The following is a 15,469-nucleotide window of genomic DNA, read 5'->3' as shown; positions in this document are numbered from 1 at the left end:
CTAAAGTTCTATTGCAAGAAAAATGCCTCTCGATTCAAGGGTTCTGTTCATTTGAATAAACATTTTCTAATCATCACTAGCTTAAAGAAAAAAAAAAAAAAGAAAACAGTCATTATACAAATTATGTCAGCTTAGGGTTTTCCAAAGGGACAGAACCATCATAAGTATGTATCAGCCAACTCTAGTATTTCTTGGTACAGTTAAGTCCCCATCCATCTATCCATCCATCTACTGATTCATTCATCAGGGATTTATTAATCATTTCCCTTTGACTAGGCCCTGGGCTTGGTGCTATGGATTATAATGGTGACTCAAAATAGGTAAAGAACAAGTCTCCATTCTAGTGGGGGAGGCAATTATTATTTTATTTAAGATTTTATTTATTCATGAGAGACATACAGAGAGAGGCAGAGACACAGTCAGAGGGAGAAGGGGAGCCCAACGCAGAACTCGATCCCAGAACCCTGGGATCATGCCCTGAGCCAAAGACAGAAGCTCAACTGCTGAGCCACCCAGGCATCCTGGGTGGATATTTGATTTATTAATCAAATATTTGATTAATCAAATAATAAAACCAAATACAGTCACAATTGTGAGAAGTAAACATATCTACCTTCCATGAGATCTCATAATCAGTGTTACTTAGTCTGGTGAACAAGCAATTATTACCTGAGGAATATGTTTGAAATGATGACGTAGGATTGATAAGATGAGGCAACATTTAGGGGAGGGAGATAGAGGGAGGCTTCTGAAAATAGAAAGAGCACATGCAGATGCCCTGTGGTCAGTGGAGCACGGCACAGCTGAACCCAAGCAGGTAAAGTCAGTTTTCAGAGAGGGAAGGGAGGGATAATGTGCGAAGTTGAAGGGAAGTCTTCCCGCATCTACCTAGACTGCTGGTCTTAAACTGTTTTATCTATTGGAGCTAGACAGTCACCTTCTGTGAAGGACTTTCCTTAACATCAGGACCTATGGTGTTTTCCTCAGGCTGCCTAAGCCTAACCCTGTCTCTTTCTAAAAGAAAAAGGGTGAAGAGTCTAATGGCTCAGTATTGCGTCTTTCTACACCTAACAGTCTTGACTAGTAAAGGGTTTTATGAATCTTCATAATCCCAAAAGTGACCTTGGAGTTGTTAGCAGCATTGCTCTAAAATTGGTCGTTTCTAGTAATCTATCAAAATGTTTGGGCCAAGAAATAGTTTTTGCTATTAAGCTTTAATTAAAATAACTATCCCTTATGTGAAGACAAAACTTTTCAAAGCTATTTACCTGTTTTTGTATTTTTTTCTTGATTCTTTCTTAAGCTCTCCCCCCCCCATTCTACAAATGAAATATTCTATTTTCCCTTTTTTTTTTTCTATTTTCCTTTTTTAATAATAATAATAGTACATTGAGCATCTGCCTTTGGCTCAGGTCATGACACCAGGGTCCTGGGATCGAGTCCTGCATCGGGCTCCCTGTATGGAGCCTGCTTCTTGCTCTGCCTGTGTCTTTGCCTCTCTCTCTCTCTCGTGTCTCTCATGAATAAATAAATGAAATTTTTTTTTTTTTTAAAGAGAGAAATGGAAGCTCATAAGCTACAAGGGAAATCATAGGGTTCAATACATATAACTCCCTTTCCCTCTAATTTTTTTCAGTTATAAAGATATTTTGTAGAGGGAAAAAGGAAGAAAACTTGTTTGGTACAAATAGAATTTCATCTACTTGTTCCCAAATGCTATGATATGATTTCTGTTTTTTAGGCTTCACTTATTAAAAAAAAAAAAAATTACAAAGTATCTGTCAGCTGGAAAATGCTAGATCTTACATATGGCATGATTTTAAAGATGATCAATTAATGCTTTTACTCTGGAAATTTCTTGATTTAGTCTTAATTATATTAATAATGCTACGGTAATATTTAATATTGCTGACATTTATGCAATATAACTGGAAAAATACAACTCAAAATCATCTTTAGAATGTGGGTATTATAGTTAATCGCTGTATTACACTGGCAGTTACATTACATAGAACATGGTCCTAAAACAAGATCTGGGACCAGACTGGACCACAAGCTGTCTGGGAGTTTTATAAAGAAATCTTTTAAAAAGTCATAATAGTTTTGGAGTTTTTTACATAGTCATGCAGTCATAATCCATTTTTTTTTTCTTTTTCAATTTGGGAATATGAAGTATTTAAGAAATGAGCAGAGCAGGGCAATAGCACTCATTAAAATGCTGGAAAATATTACCAACGGGAAAAGCCTAAATGAATTGGAATTAGTTCATGTGCAGATGAAAAAGCTAATGGTCTTTTCATAAGTCAATAATAATTTTAAGCAGCAGGGGAAGTGTTTTATGAGCAGGATTGTGATCAGCTGGTTTTATTATTCAGTGATAATAAAGTATGAGAAAAAAAAATCTAAATCGGAATTTTAAACAGGGAAATATCCTGTGTATTGCAGACGTCCGTTGCTGTTAGAGAGGTTTTCCTGTTTCGAGTCCTTGTTCACAAACCCCTTACGTAGGCCGGATGGTCTCCCCGCGGGACCGGTGCTGAGGGGGGACTCAGGTCCTCCAGCCTGTCTCCTACATGGGCAGAGGATGCAGGAGAGAAGAGGAGGAGGGCCCGTCTTGGGATCAGGAGACATCTGACCTTTAGACCTCTTTTTCGGCCTCAGGAAATTTAGATGGTGGCACTGATCTCCCACAGGTAGGCCAGGACATCAGTGATTCCACGTAGTCTAGCCAATTGTGTGAAAACCTCTCTCTCTATTTAAAACCACAGAATGACATGTTGTTGCAAACCCAGGAGCTAGTGCTCGTGGATTCTACTTGTTTTGACCATCCCGGGAGTTGTTCTAATGAAAGCTTTGCATCAAGGAGCTAGAGGCCTGCACTTGGGTAGTAAGCCCAGAACTCTCCTGCCTGGTGAGACGGCGGGACGCCCAGCACCTGGCTGCCCATCATGCTGGTGGGGATGCTGGTGCCCCCCGTGTGAGACACCTGGGAGATGTGCTGGTGGATTTAAGGAAAGTAGTAAGGGACTCTTTATTTTCTGCTATTTAACATTAAAAAACTAATAATAATCACTGTGAAAACAGAAAAAGTGTTAACTTTTTTTTTTTTTTTTTTTTTTTTGCGAGTATTGACTTTAAATGAAGAGAGAATCAACATCTAGTGCCTGGAATCCTCTGTAATTTAGCCCACCCTTTAGGAGGTAATAGGAACAGCGACTTCGCCTAGAAGGAAGGCTGCCGAGCTTGTTTTGGTTACCGAATCTACTTTGCCATCCTGACAGGATTATTGATAGAGAAGGAAACTCAAGGTCATAGGCCTTGATGTTTTGCTCATTCTATGGTAATCTTATTTCTGGAGACTGTTGGCTCAGCTAGTTCTTAGCTAGATGCTGGGAAGATAAATTGGAACTTGGGCTTGTGACACCACTTAACTCCTAATAATGATTGTTATCAGTGTCTCTCTCTCCTGTTTGGAGGGCAGGACGTTCGGCTGCGCTTGTGTGTGTTTTTTTCCCCAACTGTGAATGACATTTGAAATGCCCGGCTATTTCTCCCAAAATGGTGGCTAAGAATTACTACTATCAGAAAACTCTAAGTGCATTTTTATCATTTAAAACCAGAAAATGCGCCTGAACTATTTTTTTCTAGCTACAATGGGCTACTTTGAAAATTTGATTCCATAGGCTTAATCTTTACCAATCATTTGGTGAAATCTCTTTAGCTGTGACATCATTTTTAATCTAGGAAACTTGCTTTATTTACCAAATATATATATATATTATATATATTATTTATTATATATTATATATATTGCATATTAATTTGGTAAATAAATATATAATAAATTCATATTTATTATAAATAATACATAATAAATTTATAATAAATATAAATATAATAAATATATAATAAATAATAAACATAATAAATATATTAATATATTATAATAAATATACAATAAATATATAATATAATAAATATAATAAGCTTATACATAAATATATAGTATATAAATAAAATATTTATAAATATATATAATATTATTTTGTGTTTAAAAATATATGCATTTAATTTTTTTTAAATTTTTATTTATTTATGATACTCACAGAGAGAGAGAGAGAGAGAGAGAGAGAGGCAGAGACACAGGCAGAGGGAGAAGCAGGCTCCATGCACCTGGAGCCCGATGTGGGACTCGATCCCAGGTCTCCAGGATCGCGCCCTGGGCCAAAGAAAGCGCCGAACCACTGCGCCACCCAGGGATCCCCAATATATGCATTTAAAATCAACTTATCCTTCCTATATTTTTGGGAAAAGGAGCAGGGCATGTTTTTTGTTGTTGTTTTTTGAGGTAATATAAATACAGCCTTGATAAAATCAAGCTACTACTAGGTGAGTTCAGGGAAAGGAGATGATGGAATAATAAAGCAAAATAACAATTTGTTTTTAAAGTGTTTGTTCCTTAAGCTTCTCAGAGTTTAAAACAAACAGCTCTAGAATAAGATCATCTATATTAAGCAATTGCAACAAAATTTATCCAAATTAGTAAAATGGTAAATTAGTACCATTTTTCAACAACTCCCTTTAAGAATGATCCAAATATTTTTATAATCCCCAGGCCTGCTGGGTTACTCTGTCTCACCTCAATAGCCCAGCTGTCATTTAAAGTTCCTGGACCAATAAAGCAATAGAAGTGTCAGAAATCCTATTCACTTAGGAACCATGATCACCCCCAGACCCTGTCTCAGCTCTCTTTACCCTGAAGTTGCCTGAATCTTACATGGACTTTCTCTAAAGACAGGAATAAATACCAAATCAGGTTATGAAGTCCTGTTGTGGAGATGGCATTGTTGGTAGAGCTAAGGAAGAGATCTGTCAGGGGGAAAATTGTCAAACTTGGGAAAAGAACACAGAAAAGGCTCAGAACAACAGCAACAACAACAAGTTATGGATCCACAAATATATTAGGAAATCAAGTGATGATACGAGTCACATTTATTTCCCTCAGGCCCAGGCCATAATGCCATTTATTGTCAGCTGTATCAGTTAGCAAACCTAGGCATATGCAGATGGGGTGAATATGTAGGGTGTAGGGCCAGTGTCGTCAGGTCTCGCAGTAAAGGAGCCTTTACTACCCTTTGCCTCGGTGGCCAGGGAGGATGGAGCAGTAGTGGGGAAGGAGAGAACCATGCGGAAGATGGTCCTGGAGCAACGATGGCCTTCCCCTAAGGGATGGAGGCAGCCTGCTGTGGCCAGGCAGAGAGGCAGCTGAGGAAGGACACTCTGATCTCGCTCTCTGCTCAGTGGTCTCCTATCATTGCCTTTCAGTTGGCCAAACCCAACTAGAATCAAGGGCAGCGGGCCTTGTTGATGTCGCCTGCACAGGTCAGCTTCTCTGGGCACAGAGCGGGGACGAGGGATGGAGTGACCATCTGGAGGGCCGGTGAAAATTCTGTATATGCCTCATTCCTGCTGTAGCTGCAATTATAGAATTGACACCTGACTCAGCTTTGCATGTGCAGAAGTCTTTTGTGTCATTAAAAATATGATTCAATAATAGGTGCTATGAACAAGTACTTCATTCAGCTCTTCAGTTGTGGATTTAAAGACTCCTGTTCAACGGTCGTTATATACCAACAACGCACGTCGGAGTCGGACGTCAGTTGGAAGTTGGAAGCCTTCTGAAGAGATTTAATAGGAAGGCAAAGTCCTGATGAGGGCGGTGAGGACACTGAGAAGAGTGAGTGACGTCGAGGTCAGAGCTGAGTTCGAATTCTGATGGGGGCACTAGTCCCACCGAAACTGCATGTGATTCGGTTAAGCAGTAGGCGCCGTGCTGCGTGAGGGACACCTGGGTGGTCGCGGACACCCGAGTGCTAGGACTGTTCCCAGGGCTCCCTTGTTGAAGGTTCATCACTGGGAACACAAATAATGACCATTTAGTGTACTGCTGAACCTCGTGATCGTGCGTTAAAAACACTAATGCCCATTATTACACTCATTTCCGAATCAAGGACTTGGTGAATCTACATGGAATTTACCGGAGGATATACTTTTTGTTAGACATTTATGTTCAGATTCACTGATACTCATTAAAACATTCAAAAATGGCCTGAGCCATGGGTGATCCCGGTTTAAATGGTTGATTCCCCGCCAGACCCATCCCTGTCACCAGGGATGAGAGTGAAGCCTGTGCAGCTCAAATCACTTTAGACTCACGTTCATGTTTGAAACGGGGCGTGTAGGAGCAGGTGTCAGGACGCAGTTTGGAACGTATGGTAAGCTCTTCAGTGCAGCGGGCCGCGATCTTCGGCAGAGGTCACGGAGATAAAAAGACCTAGGGCAGGAAGTGGCCAGGCGCCTCAAAAGCACGTTCAGGAGACTGCATCATTATAAACCGTGTTCCCTTAAGTAGAGAAAAATCACCCCTTTTATCAAGAATGTAGAGCGACTTGAAAGCTCGATCTGAATTTAATTACCTAAGTTTCCACATATCAGAAGAGACAAAGGTATAAATAACATGGACCAGGGCGACAGGCTGTGCTTTGGGATTGAGCCCCAGCCCCGCCTGCTCCTGATACCCACTGTCCTGCGGAGAACAAGTAGACGTTTTGAAATGCAGCCACCCTGTAATGGGCTGAAGCAGGACTGTCCCATGGTCCAGGAGAGGGCGGATGAGGGAAGAGGCTGATTAGAGGGGCTTCATCTTACAGGGGAAGAGAACAGAATTGGAGTTTTCACAAAGAGCGAGTGACTTTGCGGCCACCACTGAGGGAGGAGCAGTTTGATGAGACGTCTTTCGTGACCCTCTAAACTTGGGCTGGACTGCACCTCCGGGTGCTCTCATGCCTCCTTGCACCGGGTTTGCCTGCTGTGCCATGCTCTGTGCAGTCTTTAATCTAAAATTCCCACTAGATACAGAATAACACCCAGTGCTCATCCCATCAAGTGCCCCTCTCAGTGCCCATCACCCAGTCACCCCCACCCCCCGCCCTCCTCTCCTTCCACCACCCCTAGTTCGTTTCCCAGAGTTAGGAGTCTCTCATGTTCTGTCTCCCTTTCTGATATTTCCCACTCGTTTTTTTCTCCTTTCTTGTTTTTCTTATTTTAATTTTTTTTATAAATTTATTTTTTATTGGTGTTCAATTTGCCAACATATAGGTGACGGGCACTGAGGGGGGCACTTGATGGAATGAGCACTGGGTGTTATTCTATATGTTGGCAAATTGAACACTAATAAAAAATAAATTTATAAAAAAAAATAAAATAAAATTCCCACTAGAGTGGGAGTTCCTTTTGGGCCAAGACTGGCAGCCGTGCCGCTTCTGTGTTCCATCCAGTGCCTCGTGCTAAACAAAGTGGATGTTCACTATGTGTTTGTTGAACAGTAGGAACAATCAAAAGTGCTCGTAGCTGGAAAGAGGGGGGATAAACTGTCGTTTGACGCTATGTGAAGTTGTGATTTACAGTAAATACGCATTTGGTCTTTATCCACAGTTTTCTGGCACAGAGCTCCTAAAACACTTGGAATTTCCTAAACAGAAAAAGAATGAGGTGGCTTTAGCATCAAAGGTGAGGATGGGGGCTGGTTGCTAGGAGAACCAACCATGTGATTAGAGAGTTAGAAGGTCCAGATCTCCACCCGCCCCCCCCCCCAATTGAGGGGGTCGGTTAGGGGCTAGAGGTTCACTTCTGTCACCAATGGCCAATGATTTAATCATTGTGCCCATGTAATGAAGCCTCCATGAAAACCCAATAGGATGGGGTTTGGAGTGCTTCTGGGTGGGCCAACATGTAGAGAATTAGGGAGAGTGGCACCCTCTGTAGAGGGCATGTCCTCTCCCCAGACCTTGCCCTATATGTCTCTTCTAATCTGGCTGTTCCTGAGTTATATCCTTTTATAATAATCTGGCAATCCAGTAAGTAAAACATTGAGTTCTGTGAGCCACTCTAGCAAATTAATCAGGCCTGAGGAGGGGTACTTGGAACCACCAATCTATAGCCAGTTGGTACAGGTGGTGACCTGGACTTGGGCTTGGAGGCTGAGGTCGGGGAGCAGTCTTGTAGGACTAGACCCTTTCCTGTTGGATCTAACACGGTCTTCAAGTAGATCATGTCAGAATTAAGTTGAATTCTAGGACACCCAGCTAGTACCCTGAAGTTGGCGTTGAGGGGGGAAAGACACACACTCTCCTTTCCTCACTCCCTCACTCCCTGATGGCCAGAACTGTAGATTGCTGAGGCCTGCCTTCTGCACTCCGCTGGTCTTGGGTTAGTTAGTTGGGACACTGTTTCTGAAAGACACCGCTGATAAACTCTTGTTTCAAGAGCACACTTTTGGGTTTAGAATTTATCCTGACCGTAAGGAAGCGTGTCTCACTCTAGTTTATCCTTAATGGTTGCGATCTCCCAAGAACATAGGTGAGAGCTCACAGGGGACACATCTTGTCTTGACGGACAAGAGAACCAAGAGTCTTCCTGGAACCCGCGCTGTCATTTAAGAGAGTGTCAAAGGCAACTTAGCTAGGATCCTGTAAATCTTTGTGCCTATGGAAGCCCATGCGATGGGTTTCCTGTAGATATTTAAACCCCGCTAACCTAAACAACAGTCAGCACTGAGTCCTGTCTGCTTACGGGGAGGTTCTGACGGCTGGTCTGGGTGGAGAAAGAAAGATCTTGATAGACATGTGCTGACAGTGCTCCTCACCTCGTAAGGTATGTACTTGCACGTTCCTAACTTCCTGAAGCAAAGGATGTTGAAAAGTTTGGAATGGACGCTATTTGAATATGTATAAAAGTCTTAGAAGTAAGAGTGATGCTACAGTAAAAGAAACTTTAGAACGTACTCTAAACAAGTATTGCTTAAAAACAAGGGGGACAAACCCATGAGGGGGGTAAGGACAAAGCTCTGAGGCTGTCCAACATCTCCCCGTAAAGGCATCCGTGAGGGGCGGGATGCTCTCAGATTCCTCCTCCTATTTCTTACCACTGACAAACTTGGAAGGTGTGTTCTCAAAGGTTCTCTGTGACTGAGGGCAGACTCTGCTTAAGCTAGCTCTTGTTATCAAGCCTATTTTGTAACGAAGTAAAAAAAAAAAAATAATAATAATAATGAAAAAAAAGGCATCAGAGAGGTGATTCTAGGACTTGAGCTGAAGGTGGAAATATCTGAAGAAAACAGTCCCAGAGACACAGTTACTGTTCCTTAGCTTGTCAACATTATCTTAGTTATATTTTAGCGCGTCAAATAATCATCCAGTGGATACAGAAAACTTGCAATCAGGATGCCTCTAGAAAAGGATTTGCTTGCTATCACTGAAAGAACGGGTCTCTCTAAAATAGATAAACCATTAAGAAAATTACTAGCCAATTTCTGTTGGCTAAAATGGCCATATGCCACATATGCTTTAATTATTTGGAGAAGAGAGCCATCTGAAACCTTTATTAAGAAAAAAGTCTTAAATCTGTAAGTTTTCAAAATATTATCTTAGAGCTTTTATACAATTCTACCCAAATGTGTAAATTTTTATTAGAACTCGAACATAAAATTATTAGACCTCTCTGATGGTTAGGTGAAATGGGGAATTTTAAAACACTATTAGGTTAGCTTTTATTACACATAATGAGAATCTCCCAGATGGTGTAGAAATCATTAAAAATTAATTTTATAACCACTGGACTTGTCTTAAAGTGTCTTGAACTGATAAGCCTTCTTAATCTTCTAGTGTTGCTCCAGTTCATTGATGAAGTAAAGTGACTGGTTTTTAAAAATTGATAATCCTATTATAATTATTAAAGTGTAGCACATTCATTTTGCCTAAGGTGTTTAGTGAGTTCCTACCCCCAAAGAAAAGTATGCGGTAGCGCAGTGAATCTCAAACATTTCAAGTTTGAAGACACTTTCTCACATAAACTATGTGGTTGTAGATGCATATTATCACAGTTGGCCTTTAAGACTTGTTGATAAAGTACATGACACAAAGCTACTGTGAATTACTATCGATTTACAAATTTAAAGTAAATGCATATTTACCAATCTCAATAGCACCTTATATTCATTTGAAAAATGAATACATACCGTATATACTAATAGTGTGATGTAATATGACTGAATTTTCTTTCTTTTTTTTTTTTTTTTTTTTTTTCAAATAATTCTTACTATAGATCCACTACCCTGTTGGAAGTTTGTGATTTTCCGCAGGCTCATTGCTCTTGATCTTGTTTAAGAACATATACAGTGTTAGTGTCGTAACAAAAAGTGGCGGGTGGTGGGCATCGAAGAAGATGCTGCAATGGTGGGTCAAAATGTGTCTAGAGTCTGAAATGTGCCTGTATTGAGGATTTAGTTGGCTTCTTCTGATGTCATGATAATCTTAGGATGGGGATTCTTCTTGGGTCACTGGAATGCCCTTCTGTGCACACGGGGACAAATGCACAAACATATAATTTCTTATGTCCTAAATGAGTTCAAGCGACTCCTAAAGGTTCCAATCGATACCACAGACTGATGTCACAGAGAGAGTCTGACTTGTTTTACTTTAAATGTTTTCACCTCTTTTTAATTCTGTGGGTTGGCTCTAGGCCTTTTAAACACACATCATTATTAATTCCTCCACATTTATTTTTGGAAACATAATCCTATTTTCTTTTCAAAAGCTACTCTACTATATTGTCTTTACCTGTATCTGTCATATTAATTAAAAAGGAAGTCATTATTTTCTTTTTCCTCTTTCTGTATTTATGTCATTTGTATGCGTATACTTTTTCCTGCAAAAATCTATGATATCTACATATATCTACATGTACATCTATTTTATTATACTTGTGTATATTCACATATGTTTACCTACCTCTAAGGGAGATTGACACATTTATAATACTCCTGGATAAAATGGTTAATGTATTTAGATTATTTCTCATGCCTAATAAGCTTGTCGGTTTTGGGGTCTTTGTATGAACACGCATTAATTAATTGGTTGTATCAGTTGACCACAGCATGTCATCAGGCCAAATGCCTGATAGCAACATTGGCCAAAGCGTATATTTGAAGGAAATGAGAACGGTAAAGCACTTGAGAGAAAAACGAGAGAAATGATAACAAAAGTGTGTTAACAAAGAATAGGAAAGTTTGGGCGATGCAAAATACTGGAAAGGAGATTACTAGTGACTCAAGTCTCAGGTAATTTCTTGAGTCTGGTCCTCACTTAGTATTGAACCATGGACTTTCTTATATTTTATTTGTCATAGCGACTGCTGTGTTTTCGACTCTATGGTGTAGCGGTTGTGTATTCTCTTTTTCCAGAACTCTTTCCACTTCACACATTCAACATTTTTCTCCTCATAAGAATACTTGAGCTTGTCAGACCACATAGGCATGTTTCATGACTCGGGAAATACGGTCACAGTGTAAAAGCCATGGCATCAAAATGGGCTATAGAGTTTTCCATGGAGAATTTGCTTCAACTGCCATTTAAGAATACTGAAAAAAATCTGGAGTCTTTCCACCGAGGATGGCACTGTAGCATTGGGGTCAGGAGCTGGCAATCGTATTATTTTGAATTTGCATCTTCACATTTCCATTTAGTAACTGTGATCATAGGCAAATGACCTAACCTTTCAAAATCATGATTTCTCATCTGAAAGTGAGGATTATTAAAAACAAAACAAATTTTGAAGGGTTTTAAGACTAAAGGCACAGTGTAAACTCTAAATAAATGCTAACTGTTGTTTTTATAGTTAATTTTATTACACAGCAAATAATTGAATATCAACATTTGAGGCCTTATCTGAGTATGTCTAAAATAGAAATAGTCATACTAAAAACCCTTGGTAAAAAAATTCTTTCTTTGATTCTATGTTATTGCCTGAGTTAGCTTAAAAATGAGAATGGCCTAGGGTGCCTGAGTGGCTCAGTCAGTTGAGCATCTAACTCTTGGTTTCAGCTCAGGTTTTGGGATCGAGCCCTCTGTGGGGCTCCATGCTCAGTGGAGTCTGAGCGGGGAGTCTGCTTGAGGATTCTCTCCTTCTGTTCCTCCTCAGCTTCTTTCTCTCATTCTCTCTCTCAGATAAATAAATCTTAAAAAAAAGAAAAAAAAATGAGGATGAGCATCCCTGGGTGGCTCAGCGGTTTAGTGCCTGCCTTCAGCTCAGGGTATGATCCTGGAGATATGGGATTGAGTTCCGCGTCGGGCTCCCTGCATGGAGCCTGTTTCTCCCTCTGCCTGTGTCTTTGCCTCTCTCTGGGTCTCTCATGAATAAATTAATAAAATCTTAGAAAAAAACAAAACAAAACAAAACAAGGATGACCTATCTATCTTGGACAAATATCCACTACTAGAATGCTCATTGATATATATATCATCTTAAGGTTCTCAACTCCCTTTCTTAGAACAAATTATAGCCAATAAAGTTGACTAGGTCAATACAGTTTTTCTTTCTTTTTTTTTTTTTTTCTTTTTTTTTTTAGGACTTTATTTATTTATTCATGAGAGAGCCAGAGAGAGAGGCAGAGACACAGGCAGAGGGAGAAGCAGGCTCCATGTAGGAAGCCCGATGCGGGACTCCATCCAGCCCTTGGATGAAAGCAGAGTTCAACCCCTGAGCCATCCAGGCATCCCAGTAAATACAGGTTTAAAACAAATGTCCTACTACTTCTTTATAAAGGATTACAATGACAATCTTTTTTTTTTTAATATATATTTTTTATTATTTATTTATGATAGTCACAGAGAGAGAGAGAGAGAGAGAGAGAGAGGCAGAGACACAGGCAGAGGGAGAAGCAGGCTCCATGCACAGGGAGCCCGATGTGGGATTCAATCCCGGGTCTCCAGGATCGCGCCCTGGGCCAAAGGCAGGCACCAAACCGCTGCGCCACCCAGGGATCCCTACAATGACAATCTTATGTATTTTCGTTTCATTTCCTTTTAATTCCTCTAGCTACATTATAAGATGACTGTAGACATTTTAAGACATTTGATACATTTTCTTAAACCGATTTCCAAAAGTGTTGTGCATTGTCATATCAACGGTGTTTTGAAATTGCCAGCTGGTTCACAACCTTGTTGGCACTCAATGATTTTTATTTTTAATATCATTAAAGACTATTTGAGGCCAGACTCATAAATTGAATAGCACGGTTGCCTTCAGTTCTCAGTTATTAATGAGACACTATTTGGTCAGTATTATTATTATTATTTTTTTGTCCTAAAGCTAAGATTTGTTGGTTTTGTATTTGAAACGGTTATACAAGATTAAAGTTTATCATATTTCTTATTAGAGTTGCCTTAAAAAAGGCTTATTTGTGTTCTAACAAAGAAGTAATTGCAACAGTAGTGATCTTACAGTTTTGAGATTGGGTCATGAGAATATAGAGAAGCTTTATATTTCTCTTCTAAATCATCCTAAGTCATGAAGAGAGTCATACAGATAGTACAATGCAATAGCTCTAAAGAAAGGTTACCACGGTTACCTGGAGCATGTGACTGGAGACTTCTTCCTGGGTTCATTGTACTAATACAATTACTTATTTGAATTGAAGTGAAGATGTTCAATTGCTATTTTTTAATCTTATTAGTAGTACGAATTATATTTTTATTTATTCTGAAGTATCGTCAGGGATGTCTTTGAAGTCAGTCTGTGGTTTTATTTCACATTAAGTCCTAGAAGGCTTGATCGACCAACAGCTAAATTTCAGTTTTTAAGTTCACTGTTACTCAGGAGAATCAAATGGAAAACCAATGGTTTTTATTAATAGGCATCTTACTCATATGAGGTAGTGATTAGAGCAGATTGATGGTTATGAGAAGAAAACTTCAGTTCAGACTTTGACCATCTATTTAAAGCTGAACCTCCCTCTTCATCCCCAGCCCTACCCCCTAATATATACCTCCATTCCTGTCTCTGTTTAGGTTTTTGGCCCCCCTCCATGCACCATTTTTCATACTACAGTTGACCCTTGAACAACATGGGTTTGCACTCCACAAGTCTTATTTAGACATAGATTTTTTTTTCAATAAATATAGTATGGTACAATAAATGTATTTTCTCCTCCTTATGTTTTTTTTTTTCCCTTAACACTTGAGTTTTTCTACCTTACTTTATTGAAAAAATATATAGTACATTTAACTTACAAAATACGTGTTAATCTACTGTTGATATTATTGGTAAGACTTCTGGTCAACAGCAGATTATTAGCTACATTTTGGGGGAGTCAAAAGTTATATGTGGATTTTAGAGTGGGGTGTTGGTACCCTTATCCCCTGTGTTATTCAAGTCTAAACCATATATAAATTTAATTTTGTTGTTTATTTTTTTACACACTAGAAGTAACTTCCACGAGGACAGGGATTTTGTTTTTTACACTGCTCTATCCCCTATGTCTAGAAGAGCATCTGTCAACATATTGTAAATGTTCAATAAGCATTTATTAAACTAATGATTGAATTTACCAAAATTATATTTCTAGAAAATGCATGAAAAACAAAGTTAAATAGCTGTGACTAGTTTTTTGATAATAAATGCTAAATTGTGTTTTTAACTTTTGGCTCATATTTCTCAAAGGTATAACAATCTAACATAATGCTAATCAATGCTATTAAAATGCAACAGCATCTCTGGTGATATTAATATGTTTTAGGCCAGGTTTTCTTTAGATAACAAAAATATTCCCTAAAGCAGGTTTTCAATACCTGTTAAATACCACCCTTTACCATCCACTAAAGTTAGGGAACCCTGGCATTCGGAGTGATACCGTAGCCTATTTCGCTCTTCCACTCAATAATTTCAGTCTGTGTTATTCAAAATCTTGTTGTGAACATAATGCATGGACTTCCCGACCCTTTTTAACTGGAATCCCTCTAGTATGATTTATTCAGAACCATTTGTGTTATGAATACTCCCTAGATATTTAACAATATTAACCATTTGATGTTAGTTATTTTAGTTGGATAATGGTATTATAGTTATGTTAAAAATAGTTCTTATTTAGAATTACATATTAGAATAATTACATGGAAAATGGTAAGTCTGAGGTTTTTTGTTTTAAAAATAAAATGAATTGGGCAGCCTGGGTGGCTCAGCAGTTTAGTGCCACCTTCAGCCCAGGGTGTGATCCTGGAGACCTGGGATCTAGTTCCACGTCGGGCTCCCTGCGTGGAGCCTGCTCCTCCCTCTGCCTGTGTCTCTGCCTCTGTTTGTCTCTCTCTGTCTCTCTCTCTCTCTCTCTGTGTCTCTCATGAATAAATAAATAAAATCTTTAAAAAAAATAATATGAATGAGTGTGAATGGAAAGGTGAATGGGATTAGACTGATGGTCAGTGGAACCGGATGATGATTACCAAGAGTTCATGGTTTACATATTATTGTTTCTATTCCCATATATATTAAATATTCTCCAGAAGAGAAGAAAAACAAGAAGGAGAAAAAGAAGAAGAGGGAGGGGAAGAATATAGGAAGACAAATGTGCTCATGAAGG

General features: G+C 39.1%; 1 protein-coding gene across 4 annotated transcripts in view; it reads left to right on the top strand.

The window, feature by feature from the left end:
• The window catches only part of NAALADL2 (N-acetylated alpha-linked acidic dipeptidase like 2), an 878,960-nt gene that overhangs the window by 188,083 nt on the left and 675,408 nt on the right, over positions 1 to 15,469 (top strand). Inside the window, exon 2 of one of the 4 annotated variants that reach the window (XM_072752175.1) lies at positions 12,464 to 12,625. The exons of the other annotated variants lie outside the window; for them this stretch is intronic. Within the exon in view, the coding sequence (XP_072608276.1) occupies positions 12,464 to 12,625 (162 nt within the window). The remainder of the gene's footprint in view (positions 1 to 12,463; positions 12,626 to 15,469) is intronic. 4 annotated transcript variants of the gene reach the window in all.

The sequence above is a fragment of the Vulpes vulpes genome, chromosome 3, assembly GCF_048418805.1.
Source record: "Vulpes vulpes isolate BD-2025 chromosome 3, VulVul3, whole genome shotgun sequence".
NCBI lineage: Eukaryota > Metazoa > Chordata > Mammalia > Carnivora > Canidae > Vulpes > Vulpes vulpes.
The sequence above is the reverse complement of the archived record's forward strand: the minus strand, read 5'-3'. Positions and strand labels throughout refer to the sequence as shown.